At 50.4% G+C, this 16292-nt stretch overlaps 5 protein-coding genes across 5 annotated transcripts in view; 2 read left to right on the top strand and 3 right to left on the bottom strand.

Annotated features, from left to right (window-relative positions):
* Window positions 1-2068, bottom strand: part of TREMEDRAFT_43468 (uncharacterized protein) — a 4703-nt gene extending 2635 nt beyond the window's left edge. The window contains exons 1-6 of the mRNA XM_007003906.1: window positions 1647-2068; window positions 1221-1432; window positions 839-899; window positions 794-799; window positions 470-567; window positions 220-348 (exon numbers count right to left, since the gene is read on the bottom strand). Of these exons, the coding sequence (XP_007003968.1) occupies window positions 220-348; window positions 470-567; window positions 794-799; window positions 839-899; window positions 1221-1432; window positions 1647-1812 (672 nt within the window). The 5' untranslated portion in view covers window positions 1813-2068. The remainder of the gene's footprint in view (window positions 1-219; window positions 349-469; window positions 568-793; window positions 800-838; window positions 900-1220; window positions 1433-1646) is intronic.
* A 372-nt stretch (window positions 2069-2440) lies between these two features.
* Window positions 2441-4471, bottom strand: TREMEDRAFT_61477 (uncharacterized protein; the record flags this gene model as incomplete). Its single annotated transcript, XM_007003984.1, has 3 exons — window positions 2441-3780; window positions 3824-3907; window positions 3985-4471. 3 exons carry the CDS (start codon window positions 4469-4471, stop codon window positions 2441-2443), a joined length of 1911 nt encoding a protein of 636 aa, XP_007004046.1.
* A 590-nt stretch (window positions 4472-5061) lies between these two features.
* TREMEDRAFT_61476 (uncharacterized protein) lies at window positions 5062-6359 on the top strand (the record flags this gene model as incomplete). The annotated part of the gene is made up of 6 exons (XM_007003983.1): window positions 5062-5399; window positions 5625-5767; window positions 5897-5948; window positions 5996-6022; window positions 6070-6190; window positions 6291-6359. The coding sequence occupies 6 exons, from the start codon at window positions 5062-5064 to the stop codon at window positions 6357-6359; spliced, it is 750 nt and encodes a 249-aa protein (XP_007004045.1).
* A 711-nt stretch (window positions 6360-7070) lies between these two features.
* Window positions 7071-9487, bottom strand: TREMEDRAFT_71419 (uncharacterized protein; the record flags this gene model as incomplete). Its single annotated transcript, XM_007004262.1, has 7 exons — window positions 7071-7169; window positions 7244-7783; window positions 7920-8048; window positions 8129-8535; window positions 8670-9244; window positions 9298-9424; window positions 9469-9487. 7 exons carry the CDS (start codon window positions 9485-9487, stop codon window positions 7158-7160), a joined length of 1809 nt encoding a protein of 602 aa, XP_007004324.1. The 3' UTR covers window positions 7071-7157.
* Window positions 9488-10479: 992 nt separating this feature from the next.
* Window positions 10480-15893, top strand: TREMEDRAFT_61474 (uncharacterized protein; the record flags this gene model as incomplete). The annotated part of the gene is made up of 8 exons (XM_007003982.1): window positions 10480-11557; window positions 11602-11683; window positions 11792-11952; window positions 12109-14353; window positions 14613-14667; window positions 14791-14847; window positions 15294-15499; window positions 15779-15893. 8 exons carry the CDS (start codon window positions 10480-10482, stop codon window positions 15891-15893), a joined length of 3999 nt encoding a protein of 1332 aa, XP_007004044.1.
* Between the last annotated feature and the right edge of the window lie 399 nt (window positions 15894-16292).

Here is a 16292-nt window from a genome sequence, read left to right as displayed (position 1 = left end):
CCTCGTGTCAATGTCTGGAAACAACTAATGGATAGAGAGATAAAGCGGGTTTGACACCTTGGTTTCAACAAACTATCATGCCTCGTACAGCCGTGGAGGATGCACCATTATGGATTGATAAGAAGAATAGCGGGACAACTTTTGTTTGTTGACGGAGGGAGGATGTGTCTTCAATAATTACCAAGCAATGGAAGGAAGAGATGGTGAGGGAGAAAAGACAAATCTCACTCGGTCAAAAACAAAAGTTGTCCCGCTATTCTTCTTATCAATCCATAATGGTGCATCCTCCACGGCTGTACGAGGCATGATAGTTTGTTGAAACCAAGGTGTCAAACCCGCTTTATCTCTCTATCCATTAGTTGTTTCCAGACATTGACACGAAGGACAAAAGGTTTGTGATCCGGCAACATCCCCACTTTCATTGGCTTGAAAATGTTCATTGAGAGAGAAGGTGATGGAGAATACTCACCCAATCGGTGGGTACTGTCCGATACATTAATCTCTCCGGTATATCCGCCGTTCCGTAGGCAGAGACCGTAACCCTCCACGCGCTCAGGAATACCTCGGCTGGAATTCAGTGGGGTTATGGACGGGGATACGCGAGTGACTTACCAACTGCAGGAGGGGAAAGGGAGATGTATCAGCTGTCGTTGTTAACTTGGATTGTTCTGCTTACTGACTGTAAGTTAGCAGGTTTTCAGTCATGGAGTGGAAAGGGAAAGGTGAATAGTGTCAATGAAGCTACTTGAAGGGCTGAGTGAGCACTTCTCCTAAGTTGATCCAGGGGTGAGGTCAATGAGAACGGGTCAGGTAGGAGCGGATGAAGAAGTAATCTTACAATGAAAGTAGTGAGCGAGGAAAGATTGTCCATTGGGACCAGGTTCGTCGTTGAAGAACATCTGTCATCAGTGATCTTCATCTTGTGTCTCAATCACCATGAAGGTCTGCTCTCATCTCCGTCACACTCATGAAGAAGTACTAGATGAGGCAGGGAGGTAGAATCTGCCAGCGGGAACGAATTGGAACGAATGCTCTACATCATGATAAAAGGTGAAGAGTTGATTGACTCTGACACGAAGAGGGATCAAAAGAGTAAGACGATTCTGGTTCAGGAGACAGAATGAGGAAGGAATTATGTAGGCACGTATGAGCGTGTTCCGTTCGTCGTCGTAACAACCATCCTTAGGAGTGGATTGAGTGAAATAGCATGAACGACTCACCGACAAGCCAGTCTTCCTCACCGCCGTCGGACCCAAAACGTCCATCGCCTCATTAGGATGTAAAAACCTTAATCTGTCTTCTCCCGCCGGTGGATGTTGTCGATTGGCCAGAGGAGAGTCACACATGATTTCCCCTACTGAAGGCATACGTTGAGGTATAGGTGTGATTATGAACCATGTTCCGTTCCGAAGATATATATTTTCCCATAGTGCTATAGTATCAGAATACTCCTCTATATCTCTACCCACATAATAGCATTCTTTTTTATAGGTACAAATGTGTGTTTTTCAACCCACACAACCGTAAACTAGATATGAAAGTAATGGCTTCTAGTCGGAGGGAGTTCATACAGGAAGCGTGTGTGGACGCTCGGGAAAGGGTGACAACTGGAAGAGAGATGAGTGGAAGAGGAGTGAATGACTCACTCGTCCCTGCGATCCCTTTAACATACCCCGTTATCTGTCCAACACTGACATAAACCGATCCATTCTCGGTAGAAGGAATGGAAACAGGTCCGGAATAAGAATAAAGCGTAAACAATATGACAGCTGCTACCGCGGCCGAAACAAAAGTTCGGATTCTACTAGGCATCAGGTTATATCCACCTTGATGGGGTAGACCGCGGGTACGGCGTTTAGGAGAATGAGGAATGGTGTTGGAAAAGGACTCGAAGAGATGAGAAAAAAAGACAGGAACTGGATTTGTCCGATCGGTTTTTGATGGCTGATCGTTTGATCGTTGATCGTCGATGATTGATGGTCGATCAGGTCCAAAGGAGGTTCGTCACCAGCATACGACGACGGACGGAGGTGTGTGTGGAGGATGATAGAAAGGGATGAAGACGAGGAGGACACAGAGGTGAGAAGTGACAGAGAAGGAATGAAGTTTATAGGGTGGATAAGATAGAGTTTGAACCCGTCCAAAATGCAGGGTGATGGAGGAAGGGTGGATTACATCTCGTTGCTTCTTTCCAACCTGCACTTGATCGATATGATAAACATCTTCGTTTCACGTATCTCACACACTAGTAACTTGTGAAATATCAATGAGCAGGCAGCGAGTGGTTTGTCTGGTCAACTACAAGTCTATGAATACTTCTTTCGACGCTGTATCTACCGGCCGCTCAGCCCCCGTACCTGTCAACACCCTCATGGCCCTCATCTTATCATCGAGACTTCAGGCATGTCCTTCGACTCAGCCAATCGTCACAACGGAATATCTACAACCCAGCTATCCCATCAACTTCATCTATCTCCTGAGCCTCCTCACCATGTACATCTTGAAGGAACAACTCTTCAAGGTCACTGAGGACGTCCAACTTCCAAGACGCGGCGTGTGAGAATACGCTTGTAGCGTCGCGATTTGCGTCAACATCAATCAGAGTGCCAGCGTCGGACTGGTCTTCTTCGTCTGGCTTATGAATCGAATCGAGTGCTCTGTAGATCAGCTGTGCGTTGATAGTGCCGATAACATGTCTCTCCGATCTGATCCTCCATCTATCAGGTCGGACGAAGGATGTATTCGGGACACAAATCAAAACCACCATGTCAGATCCCCGGAGAGTGCAGGAAGGAAGGAAATGAGGGGTATCGAGGAAAAGGTGCACCGACAAAGACCCAATTCCCGATACCATCACTTCATCCAACATATCCAAAGTCCTTCTCGACAACTTCGGCATCCTCTTCATCATCGTATAACCTCGCAACTCCTTATCATCCCAGACAAACCCCACGGTCTTCCTTCTCTTCACGATTCTTACCATTTCCCTTAACATCCCACCCACCCGTCTCAATGCCCCTTGCATCTTTGCTGCTACTCCAACAAAGGGCTCATCACATAGCTTTAGTCGATCCACTCGGTCACCACTAAAGTCACCACCGACGTGTCTGGCTAAATAAACTGTGGGCGTCTGAGAAAGTACAAGCTGGGTGTACATGTCGGGAATATCTTCGTCGATAATTTTCATCGAAGATCGGGTCTTGATCTCTAAAATCGATTCGAGCGATATCTCTGGATATCCTGAGGGAATCACACGCAGAGATTTACCGGGTATCTTCGAGGTTGGTTGACTTCTTGTTGTTGAGAGACTGATCGATCGGGGTTCTAATTTGTACGGTGGGATGTGTAGAGTCGATGGCAAGACTGAGGGCAATACCGCGTCGACATCAAAGCTGACAAGTAACACCAACCCGGCGAATCGATATCTGACCAACCCCCGACATCTGTCCAATTGCCTATCAACATCTCGGGGAGTGGTAGTATGAGCCAGCTTGTAAGCTACGTTATGACCATGACTATCCAGCGGGAAGGGACTGAGCCGATCGTGGGTTTCCCATCGATGGAATACCACCATTTCTCCGAAACACTCCGCGGTCATCCTCCATCGTCTTGATTGTGGGGGTGAATGGGATAGGTTGTCATGGGAGAGAGCCAGGTGAAGGAGTTTACGCAAATTGGAACGGTCGATGATGATATCGACATCGTGTAATTTGTCGGGGGTGACTGCGTGGAAAATTGGCTCTACTGGAGATAGATGTGGAAGAAGATGAGCCAAATTTTCTATTCGTCAGCGAGACTTGGAATAGATGGTGGATGAAGGTACCGTCGGCGATATCTGTCATCCCCAGATCCACATCTCGTTTCACCTTACCGACGTGTACGTTGTCATCCCAAGTTCGAGGACATCCTGTCCGTCAGCTCAGGATGCAGGGAAGATGAAGGCAGAGGAGATGGGTGTGAGGTTAATTAAAGATCAAGACACACCCGGGACCAGGATGGTGGGTTCTTCACCACCGATCCACGAGTAGCTTCCTACCATCTCAACTCCTTCGAATGTAGTGTCAGGGTGTTCAGCGGTGGTTTTCACCACCTCTATTTGTTCCCCGAGGTCGTCGTAAAGTTCACCTGAGGGCGGAACATTCTCGGGATTCTGTCTTCTAGGAAAACGCCTGGAGCGTACCGGAATCGCTCTAGCGGGTTCGACAAATGCCCGTTCTCCACTGAGGCGGACGAGACGATCTTGAAGGGAGAGACCGTCCCCACGCCCAAATCGAGACCTAGGGTACCTAGGGGTCAGACGCTCTGCCAGTAGAGATCGGTTGAGAGAGAGGGAGTCAGTACTCTGTGAGGAGGTCAAATTCGAGTATGGTGATGATGAATGTTTAGTAGGTGTACTTCTGGTAAGGGGGGATGGTTCAATTTCAGAAGAGTCAGAGGTCCGGCGGTGAGGTGGGATGTAAGTGGGAGTCATGATTATGAATCGCAACCCGAGTGGAGTATCAAGTGGCTATGATCGGATTGGTACGGGCGAGAAAATTAGTGAGCTATATATTAAGTAAGGGAACACCAAAAAAGATGATGAAGAGTCAAATGTCAAGAGGAGAAGGGTGGCGAGACTACGGGTTGATCGAATTGGTTGACCGAAGGGGTGAACCGAAGCCAAGCCAACGGCCAGCATATGGCTATGACACTCTGGAAATTTGCTTTTCTAAGGTGACCAAGGCAAGTCCAAGTGGACCAAGTACACTGGGTACTTAGACTAGTATTGGCTGATTGTAGAGAGACTGACCTGTAGAGGCGACACTAACAGAGTATATACAGTATGTATGGTTGGGCTTACCTAAGCCCCTTCCGGAATGTAAAGTCAGTCGCGTCTTGACCCCTACCTTGCTTAAAATTACGACTCCTGCACCCCTTCGCTACTCTGCCATGTCGTTTCATCATGACGCCCATTCCACAGCGATCGATTTCTTGACTCTTTCTATAGGATACCCCACGTAGTACCATAGCCTACACCTGCTGGGTAGCCCTTTCCAGGCCGGAGTTCTCTGCTTTCACACCATGGTCCTCTCTTTCGCTCTACCCAGAAGGGCCATCCCTCCTCTCCTGCTTCTCCTCTCACTCTCCGGATGGCTCGTGGCGGTGTATCAGCACTTTCGACCTCCCCTCTTATCCTCTTTGTCTCTTCCAAACCCATCATACCTCCTCTCGCTAGCTGCAAACTCGTCCTACCTCTCCTGGGCTACCCCCATCTCCATCCGAGATTCAATCACCGATTACGTTCAATCGATGCCTTCTCTCCGACCTTGGGACGCTCGGGGTGGACCAGAGTATGATATGCTGGGTCAGGACGAGAGATGTACTTTTGACTGGCCTTCTACCAAACATATGTTCGTTTTGTGAGTTTTCATCTGAGCCTCAAGCTTTGACTCATGAGCAACAGCGGGGATTCCTTTTGTCAGTGATTCATGTTATTCCACCTACTTACCACCTCATGTCCATTCCAACCAATTTGCCATCTTACCTACTCTCATGCTGAACCCCCCAGCTGCTACTTAGTAGGTTTCTTACTCAACACCACAACACGCCCCTCACCGACATATACTCCGTCCGCTGACATAGAGCAACTCCCCCTACAAGGACAACGGCATAGGCGATGGACATCCTAGGAAATGGGTCAGCTCTTCTCATCTTCTCCGAACGTTGTTAACAGGAAGCATTACCGAGAATGGCTCCATACCAACCGCTGGCCTGACTTTCTTTATTCGTGGGTGATCATGCTTCCCGTATAGCATTGAAGTCATCAGAGAATGATAATAGACCGCTAACTCGTAGAGTGTTTCAGCAGTGGAAAAGTCGGTCTGATCACTGCCATCGTCAATCTACTGACAGGGAGATATCGAATACTGGCCATTCTGTTTTCCCGGAGCGACCATCTCGTCCAACGTGTCCGTCTCACTCTTCTCATTTTGAATGTACCAGAGCTGATCTGTAGTCTTCCACCCGGTGTAGAGAAATGGGGGTATGCACCACTCAGGGAGTAAAGACGAAATGGGCGCTGAGACCCAGATCATTTGATACCCAAGTCGAAGAGTTCCGAGAGTTGTTCACACCTATGCCAGGTCCGGCAGTAGCGGATTGGCACTCTGATGATTCGCTTTTCCTTGCCATGTTTGGTATCAATGATCTGGTGGGTCTCATCACTTCCTCTCTTTCATCATTCAAGACTTATTCTTATACTTCGCGGTCACTTAGACCTCACCCCACCTGTACGACATTGCTGACCTTAGCAACAAATGGACGTGAGCTCCTCACTCTCGTCTCGTCGATCTGACACACCCTTGTCCCACACACGATAACCATATTCCACCTTAGTCTACAGATGAGACGAGAAAGCCATCATCAACTTGGGTGCTATCAGTGACATTTCATATTCACTAATGGAAGCGTCATGGTATCGGCCGACTCAATCTCCGCGAGACATGCGAGAAACTCATTGACGCGTACATGAACAACCTTCGCACTCTACGATCCCTTGGAGCTAAACATTTCCTCATACTCAATCTCCCACCTCAACATCGAGCCCCGAAATTCCTCCTCCCTCACGGCGTTGGGAGAGATGTTGAATACAGGATACGAGAAGTTGTACCGCTTTTCAACTCTCTCCTCTCCGGCGCGTTGGAAAATTTCAGGATGGAAACGAGACTACAATCAGGTGGAGAGGTCATGTTGTTCGACCTGAACAAACTGATCAATATGGTATTGGACAATCCTGAAGTGTTTGGTCTGACGGATACGGTCAGGTTTGAAGTGAAGATAGGAAATGAGACCGTAGAACCCGGTCGAATGGCATTTGCGTGAGTGATCAACGGAACAGAAAACGGACATCGTGGGGCTTATACGTAGATGGTTAGACAACCAACATCCCAGTTGGACAGTGTCGAGTTTGATTGCAAGAGGTGTACATGGGTTCTTAATGCGACATTCGAGATCATTGAGATATGGAAATATGATGGAGAACGGTTTGCTCGCATGAGGCACGGTCAGAGGATTGCCTTTAGTCAAATGGACCAGGATAATCTTGGACATGCATTTTTCGTATGGGATATGATTCACTTTTGCACTTAACACCCCAGAAGATCGCTTCGTGACCTTTGCTAATGGTGGAACTGACATCAGTATCATCTCCTCAATCGACGTAGTTGCCAAACAGACGTGACAACAAGACGTGAGTGTAACTCACCAATCTCAAATTCGTATGACAGAAAACTATACTCGCTTCATCGGCCGCTTCAATACAGGCAGAATCCATGATACTACCACTAGGGGCAGCGAGATATTTCACACCACTTCTCCTGACCCTATGAACATTATCGGGGAAAGGGAAGAAAGCATCACTTGAACAAGCCACTCCAGTCAATTTGGCCATGTGCTCTTTTCTTTCTTCCACACTCAGAGGTTCGGGGACAATTTCGAATAAAGATTCCCATTGTTGTCTTTCTGATCCTTCACCAACTTGATCAGTGACGAACAAGTCAATAGCGTTGGCTTTATCTGCTCTCTTGGTTTTTTGCTTGAACGGGAGAGAGAGAACTCGAGAATGATGTCGCATCCACCAATTATCCGCTTTGTCACCTGCCAGGCGGGTGCAGTGTATACGCGATTGCTGACCGGCGCCGAGACCGATGACGGTACCGTTGAGAGCGTAACAGACGGAGTTGGATTGGGTGTATTTGAGAGCGAGTGTGGCGACGATGAGATCGGTGATGGCTGATTCGGGTAGCTGAAGGTCAGTACGGATCTCAAGACGACACATGTTCTCAGCGCTGGCCTCCCCCGGGGACTTGTTATAATGGCGTAATTTAAGTCGAGTCAAGTGGAGGAATGCGAAGGGAAAGAAGAAGGTCGTTGCGATTCACCTCGGTTTCTTTCGTCACGACATTATTGAACAAAGAAGCGTTGATGTTAAAGTCGTTTCTCTTTTGCTGCAACGAGATTCCATACACCTGACGAGTTTCAATTGCCGGTGGTTCGTACGTAGGATCCATCTGTCCATCAGGTCAATCTCCCAACGTAAGGTCAGACCCGTTCATATTATCAATAAAAGTTTGGGCGAAGCAATACTCACCTGAAGCACACAGTACTTCCCACCTTTCTTCTTTTTCAGAATCTCCAAAGCAGCTTCCTCATATCCCGGCGCAATGACTCCGTCCGAGACTTCCCTCGAGATAATTTTAGCAGTGTCCACATCTACCGTGCTTGACAACGCGATGAAATCACCGAAAGAAGACATACGGTCCGCTCCTCTAGCACGAGCGTAGGCGCAAGCCAGCGGGGACAGATTGGGCATATCATCCACTCCGAATACTTTCGCAGACGTGGGATCGAGAGGGAGACCGACGGCGACACCAGCTGGGGAGACGTGTTTGAAGGAAGCGGCTGCGGGGAGGTTCAAAGCTTGGGAGAGTTCTTTGACCAGAGCCCAGGAGTTTAGTGCGTCGAGGAGGTTGATGTAACCTGGTGAACCGGATAGGACTGGGGATGTTAGCTTAGTCTTTGCACGTCGAGTCGCCGCCACAGTGCGACAAAGGCGGGAAGCGAGGATCATGTGTAGTCAATGGTTGGAAGAGAATAGGCACTAAAAGAGATTAGGCACAAGGAAGACATACTGGTGATTGGCATCTCGCCTTGTTCCACGAACGCCTGTGCAGGTTTCTGATGAGGATTCGCACCATATCTCAGAGCCATCCTCTGAGTTTGAACACCAGCACCCGCTCTCATCTCATCCGAAGTGTCCACACTCGAGTACATCTTCCGAAAGTAATCACTGATTGCTTCATCGTAACTTTTCGTACTCTCAAACGCCTTGAGTGCCAGACCACGTTTCGTAGCGTCTGAAACACTCCCACTGGCCTTCCATTCGTCCAGTATCACTTCATAGTCGGAAGGGGAAGAGACGATGGAGACTCTGGCGTGGTTTTTAGCAGCCGCACGAAGAAGGGTCACACCTCCAATGTCGATCTCTTCTATGGCATCGGCGAGGCTACAATCAGGTTTGGAGGTCTGAAGAACGAAAGGGTACAGATTACACACCACGAGGGTGATAGGGGAGATATGATTCGTTGCCAAGTCTGCGAGGTCGGAGGGGATGTCGCGGGAGAGGATACCGCCGTGGACAGCTGGATGAAGAGTTTTCACTCGGCCACCTAACATCTCCGGTGCGTTGGTGATGCTCGATACGTCGCTACACATAGTCAGCTACGTGACAGGAACAGGGTGAGAAGAGACAAGACTGACTCGATCTCGATACCAGCTTGACGGATCATCTTGGCCGTCCCACCACTTCCCAGAAGACGAAACCCCAACGATTTGAGCCCTTGGGCGAACGGCAAGAGACCGGTCTTGTCATAAACAGAGAGCAATGCTGCACGTAAGGGTAGAAAGTCATACAAAAGGGGGTTGACTCACCAATTGGAGCGTGGGACATGATGCGCAAGAAGAGGACGAACGAGAAAGACGTGGAGGAGAAGAACGCGCGAAAATTTGGGAGAGAAGATCGAGAAGCATCATCATTCCGCAACCTGCCTACATACGAACGAGACTTCAAGCTGAAAGAGACAAGATAATGCGCCAGACGGTCCAACGAAAGTTGATACGTGCATGAGCGATGCATAAGACCGGTCAAGTACTCAGATGAACGCGGCGTCCTCGTCTTTGTAGTCACCCTCGGGAACGCAGACGGAACGCAGTGATCTCATTCAGTCCCCCACCTCAGAAAATGACCCAATGCAGCATGAGTGCCAGATTGACAAGCACAGTTCTTGCATTGAGAACACTCACAGACACACAACACTTCACAAGAAAGGCGACAAGTGGTGCATATATTGCCCAGTATATAACTGGATCCAGGCTGTGGAGGGAGGCACTGGGCACTCCAATGTAACAAAACTTTTGCATACTGGCAGTGGTTTGCCCACACCAGACCATCACACAAAATTGGGCGGCCACAAACACCGACTTTCAGGGGCCCAGTGCTGGTCCCTTCCTACTGGCAAATGTGGGCAGCTATCTGACATAACCAATACCAAGGAATGTGCCTACATGGCATGCACCAACGCCCTTGTGGCACAGTGGTCCAGTGTGTCCGCATTTGTATGGTCGCGTGAAAGGTGGCCAGAAATGGGGGGCACAAATAAACGAGACCGAATTTGTATAGTCGCGTCATTGTGATCGTACCCCCACGCGCCACGAGTGCTCTGTAGATATTACCGAGAAACTCCGGGGAACCCAGGGGAACAAACGTGGCATGCACATGGCACTTGCTCACTGGACCCGATCTGTTGATGACCACCTCCTGATTCCTCCTCCCTCATTCCTCCTTCCTCCTTCCTCATTCCTCCTTCCTCAATCCACCTTCCTCATTCCTTGTTTCACAACCCCTCCAAGCAACTTCACCCACCACACTGCCAGTCCCGCATCATGTCTTCCGACAACGAGGAAGAACTTCTCAAAGAGCTCCAAGCTATCCAGGACAACTCAATCGTGGTCGATCCCACCGCATATTTGGCAGTCCCCACACTGCGACGCTACCAAGATGTTTGGAAGCTCTTTGACCAATGGCTCGGGACCCTTGTGGAGTCCGGCTCCAACGACCTACTTCCTGGCTCACCCACCACCGCAAGCGAACTTCTCAATCCTTCCGCCCCTCACATGCCTTCCAGAGCCTTCGCCTCCTTCCTTGAGTGGTGGGCATCTTACGCCTCTGCCGCTTTCTACGAACTCCCGCTAGTCAACACTGCCGTCACAATTATCGGGCGTCTCTTCCGCTATCTCGACCTCCACAGGCAGGACAAGCTTCCACGATTCACCAGGCTTTCAGTGTTCAGGCATATTCGGGGTGATATGGTCAAAGACAAGTTTCTCTCGCCCCAGGAGCGACACCGCTCCTTTACATCTCAAGGCGGAATGAAACAGCTAGCCCAAGCATTCTTCTCTCCCAACGCGCAACATTCCTTACGAGCCAGATGGCAAGGTCTGTTTGTCATATCCGTGCTCCGCCTGACAGCACTTCGACCAGGATCCCTCTTACCCGGCGACCAACAGCCTATCGATACCCCGGGCATGAGGTACCAAGACTTTTTGCTATGCATCACACCAGCAGATGACCCTGACTCGCCTCCCACTCTCGCCCTCCGCCTCACCACCCTTCGCGGCAAAATAGACGCCTCCCGTGACAAGGAACATGTCTTGCTCGCGGAAAGCGAATTGTGGTCCTGCCCCGTCCATTGGCTCCTAGTCCTGGCCACTTTGGACGACGCCCTCCCCTGTCCCCTGGACCTTCTGCTTCACTCCCGCAACTTTCCCTGTCCACGAGTCTTGCAATTTGGACGTGGCAACCTCGCGATATGTCGAAGTACACGCCAATCCGCTCGGTCATCTTGGACCGTTGGCTCGCTTCACAAGGTCATGACACGCACCTCCTTGGTTGCCGGCTTTCCCTACGCCATCACACCATACGCATTACGCCGGTCAATGGCCGTACACATGTTTGCATCTGGTGGGTACATCTTCACCTCGCAGTCGCACCGCTGACTCTCCCAGGTGTGCCTCTGGCACAAATTTCAAAAAGGCTGGGCCAAACATTATGTCAGGAAGTGCTACGGCGTTACATTGGGGAATTCCCGTGAGTCACTTGAGCCATTTCGTCCCCACCGGCCTCACACCACCACCATTCCTCCACGGACACTGCTACCTCCCCACCAGGCTAAATGCAAGTGGCTGATCGTGGCAGGGCCACCGATATCACGGCTCATGTTCATGAGGCAGCTGATTCAGACGCCACGATAGCCATGGAACATTTGCTTCTCCACCCAAACATGCTGTCACCCGCGGCTCGAGCCCCAATCTCCCTATCCCCCGAGGGAATAGAGGCGATCCATGACGATGCTGAGTGTGAGTCGCATCTCCCATTCACCCCTATCCAGCTCATTACAACCGCTCTCTGCCGCCCACCCGCGTCCACTGTGACAAAGTCACACTCCCGTGCAAGGCGATTCGGACATCCAACATTAGCACAGCATCCCAAGGGAGCCGGTGGCTGACAGTCAGACGTTGAGGAGCTCGAGAGACACAGATCTTTGCGACAGGATCTCCTTCAGGGAAGTGCCTACAAACAAGCCATTCCTGAGGTGCAAGCACAGATAAAAACTAGCTGGTCTCGACTTCACGTGGTGTGGGGTCGAAAAAGCAGAGAAATCTTAAGGCAGGAGCGCTACAACTGGTTCCAAGCCCACGATCAAGAACGGCTTGTGATGCTATCCCAAGCCCCGGACCACCTACAAGACGAAGCTGCCTTGGACCAAATGCCAGACGTTATGTCAAGCACTGCGGACATTGTGGAATACGACTCGGAAGCGTTCGAATACGTTCTCCGCACCCATCGCCTACAATACGCCTCTGATTTCGCCAGTCTCGCTCAAGCAAGCTGCCAAGAAGAAACAGAGCTAGACGCGGATGACATAGACGCCATAGATGACGCAGAGTACCCCCTGGCTCCCACCCCTGCCCACGCTAGCGAACAGCTTCACCCACCTTCAACTTCCGCACAAGCCGATTCAGACAAAGCACTTGAACCGGACACCAGCAACGATCTCTATAGTTTGTCCCAACTCGCAAGTCTTGTCTTCACCGCAGCTCCCTCTCTAGCCACCTCCATCAAAGCCTTCGCCGCCCAGACCGACCTAACACCTGCTCGCCCCATAACAACGCTCACACACGGGTTCCGGCCAGGTCATCTCCCCGGGCCTGATGGCCTGTGTCCCAGTTGCGGGGCAAACGTATCAGACACGCCAATTCTCTCCCGCATCAGGCACGTCCACACATGCACCGCCAAGTCTCAAATGAGCCTCGCTCTTCCTGCCTTGCTATCCAAATACCCCTCCAGGCTAAGCAAAAGCCCCCTCAAGTTTTCCACAAAGTCTGTGAACGCTAAACTGGCGAAACCCACACAAGGGGTATCCCTGCATGAACTGTCCGATGCGGTCAAACGTCAAGCCATCAAGCCTAACGCCACCATCTCCTGCGATTTTCCAGAATGCAACTCCTGTCAGCTCACCACTCTCTCCACCACCCGAGACCATCTGCTAACACACTCGATATGGCTCCCCACAATTTCGACCAGGGCAAAATGGAAGCAAGACTTAGCGTCTTACAATGCTGGTACCTGGGATATCGACACCGCCAGATTCCCCGAGCTGGCCCCATACTCAATTGAAGCGTCGCAGTACTTCCCCGACCCTCAGTCGCATTTTGAATACTGCTCTCATCTTTACTCCAAGACCTTTCTGCCCACCACAGCACAGCCCTATGGCGTCAGGACTGATATAGGTGTCCCGGATGCTGTCAAGTCCCTCGAGATCGCACCGTCGCACTGTGCGGATGAAAAGTATCGCCAGATCCACGAGACCGGCAAGAAAATCGTCAAGGTCGGCTACTGTCTTCTTTGCGTACACAACATATGTGACCCTTTCGCGGATCGAATGACTGAATTTGCTGGCGATTTCCGCCACACCAGTGTGCATTTTGCCTCCTGCGTATTGTCGATATGGGACGCCTACGCTGCTCTGGAAGAAGAAGACGGCCTCAACAAAGACGATTGCTCCGACGATGATACCAGCTCAACAGACGGAAGCGCTGGGCGTTACCCATTGACGCTGTCCTTCTGCATGGTTCAGAACCGCTTAGCCTGCCCCGATACGACATGCAGAAGGTTCGGCGTTTCTCACAACAATATGCTCGACTTCATTCACCACATGGCGGCGGTACATTACATGGGACTGCAAAGACCTATCGATGGTGTCACACATCGGGCATGCGATTTCTATGACCTGGCTGGGAGAGATCCTCAGCACCTTTGCGAGATCTTAAGTGCCAGACTACGATCGTCGTCTTGGAAGGACGACTGTAGGATCGGTCGCATGTACGGCAAAGCCCTGGCACAGGAGCCACCGGCCGAAGAGTGTGAGGATGCTCCGACCACTGAGAAAGCTTCTGGGAAACGCAAGGCCGGCAAGTCAAAAGCGAAAACGTCCAAGCGAGCTCGTGCGAGCAGGTCGAAAAGGTCTTCGGCTAAAAGCAAAAAGACCATTGATGAGGAGGAAGAAGAGGAGGAAGAAGAAGAGGAGGAGAAAGAGCATGAGGCTGCTGATGCAGATCAAGAAGGTACAGAAGATGCGGGAGAAGGTGGTGAGAGAGACGCGGCAGATGTGCAGTTGAGAGTGAGAAGGAGAGGCCAGAACACAGGGAGAGCGAGCGAGAGTATAAGCATTAGTCAGACTGGTTGCTCGAAGGACGCGTAAGTTGGGTTTATTTTCGGGGCGAAGGGACAAGCATCACCATCATGTAACACAATCCATTCACATGTCATCATGCATCGAGTCTATGTATTGACCATGTCACCTCTCTTGCAGCAAAGTCATTCGGGGAAGATCCCGGTGATCAACTCTTCTCTATGGGTCTTCCCACTCGTTCTCAAAGCCGTCAAACGTCTGCACCTCATCATCACACATGCCAGTTTGAGCAGACTTCAAACACGTGGATTCATACCGTGACAGATCATTGTATCTTCTCACTGCCCTCGTCAGGCCATTTTCAGACTGTCGGAGGAAAGTGAGCCTACCAAACTGTCCAGGAACAGATCTAGTGTTGGCAGGAAGTCCGATGAGCATAACGATCGTTCCGTAAAAGAGTAGCTCGAACAGACCCGCAGGCAAGACACAAGCACAACCATAGGGAGATCAATCCCACTCACATGTCATCATGCTCCAAGCCCTCATCCGTCTGAAATGTGTCAGTGAAACTGTACTCCGACTTTTTTCGATATTATTGACATCAAAAAGCGACAGGTCATCTCTCGCGGAGAGAAATACTCTCGGAAAATAGGCTTGCAAAAATACCACGTCTCCGCACTTACTTTTCGTGATGTTCACTGGGTCAAACTCACAAACACACACATATTCGTCCACTACTCACTCGTCACAGTCCGTATGAGTTCTGACAGGTCTCAACGGTCTCATCAAATGCAACTGTGGGTGTGCTGATCATTATCTCGTTTGCTTCCCCCACAGTCCTGACGTCTCCCATGATCTCTCCATTGACCTCACCGTATACCCTGTCTGGTCGAATGCCCCTCATCGGCAGTGTCTTCCACCCACTTGAAAAGCCACAAAACTCTTGATCACCGTCAGGAGGAACAGTCCGATATCAACGTTTTGACACCTGGCTGACATTGGCAGCGGTCAAAGTCTGCGGCAAGATGGTCCCAGAGAGCGATCCAGTCACGAGCACTCGGCAAAGATGTCTTGTCGACGGAACTTCCATCACCCTCCTCCATGCGACAACTGCTTGCGAGCCTTCATGTCAGACGTCCCATTTCAAGAGACGGATGTGGGCTCTTCATTACGCCGCCATTGACACCCACCCAGACACGGTATCACCGTCGGTGAGTGACCTTCGTGTGCCCCTACTTCAGTGACGCTTTTTTGTCCGCTGACTCCCCTGCATACTCAGTCCCCATCAACAACATCGTCCCGTGTCCTTCTTTCTGATCTCTTTGAAGTCACAATTCTCGCTAAAGTATCATCAGGCTGACGGTCATGTTGACGACTGCCGTTGGCAGTATCATATGTTCACCTGGTTGTAAAGATGTATCACTCACTCTCCGCGTGGTCATACGTGACTCTTGGATTGAACTAAGCCTGATTGACATGACTTGCTTCAGGTGCACAGAACCCCTCGTGAAGGCCATTGACGTGTTCGACTGGCAATGTCATAGGTGTATCCACTGGCTTTACTACTGGCTCACCATGGCGCAATGGTGCACGGACCCCCGGTGACTAGACCAATTCTCTTCCCCATCCAATCTCACCCCAACAAAACTTCCTCAACAACCTCTCACCTCCCAAGAAGCCTTGATACATCTTCTCCTCTCCTCTCCCTCATTCTCTCGCTGAGCAACTCCAGTGTTATCACCCCACTCAGCGTGCGTTTTCTCCCATTGAAACAAAATATATTCATTCGAGCTGACACTTCTATCCTTGCCACCTTGCTCGACATTCTCCTTGACTGAACATCTCCCCTTTGTCGGTGAGTTCCTCTATGTTCCCAATACCTTCATCGCTCGCTTCTCCTCAACCACGCATTCGTTGCATCCGGAGACGTCTTGTTGAGGAGTGTCCTCCAACCTGATCGATGTGACAATGGTCCCCAGCTGATCTACATTCAGACATCTGCCT

This window comes from Tremella mesenterica, assembly GCF_000271645.1.
Source record: "Tremella mesenterica DSM 1558 unplaced genomic scaffold TREMEscaffold_4, whole genome shotgun sequence".
NCBI classification, from domain to species: Eukaryota; Fungi; Basidiomycota; class Tremellomycetes; order Tremellales; family Tremellaceae; genus Tremella; species Tremella mesenterica.
This window is presented reverse-complemented; position numbering and strand designations above follow the sequence as displayed.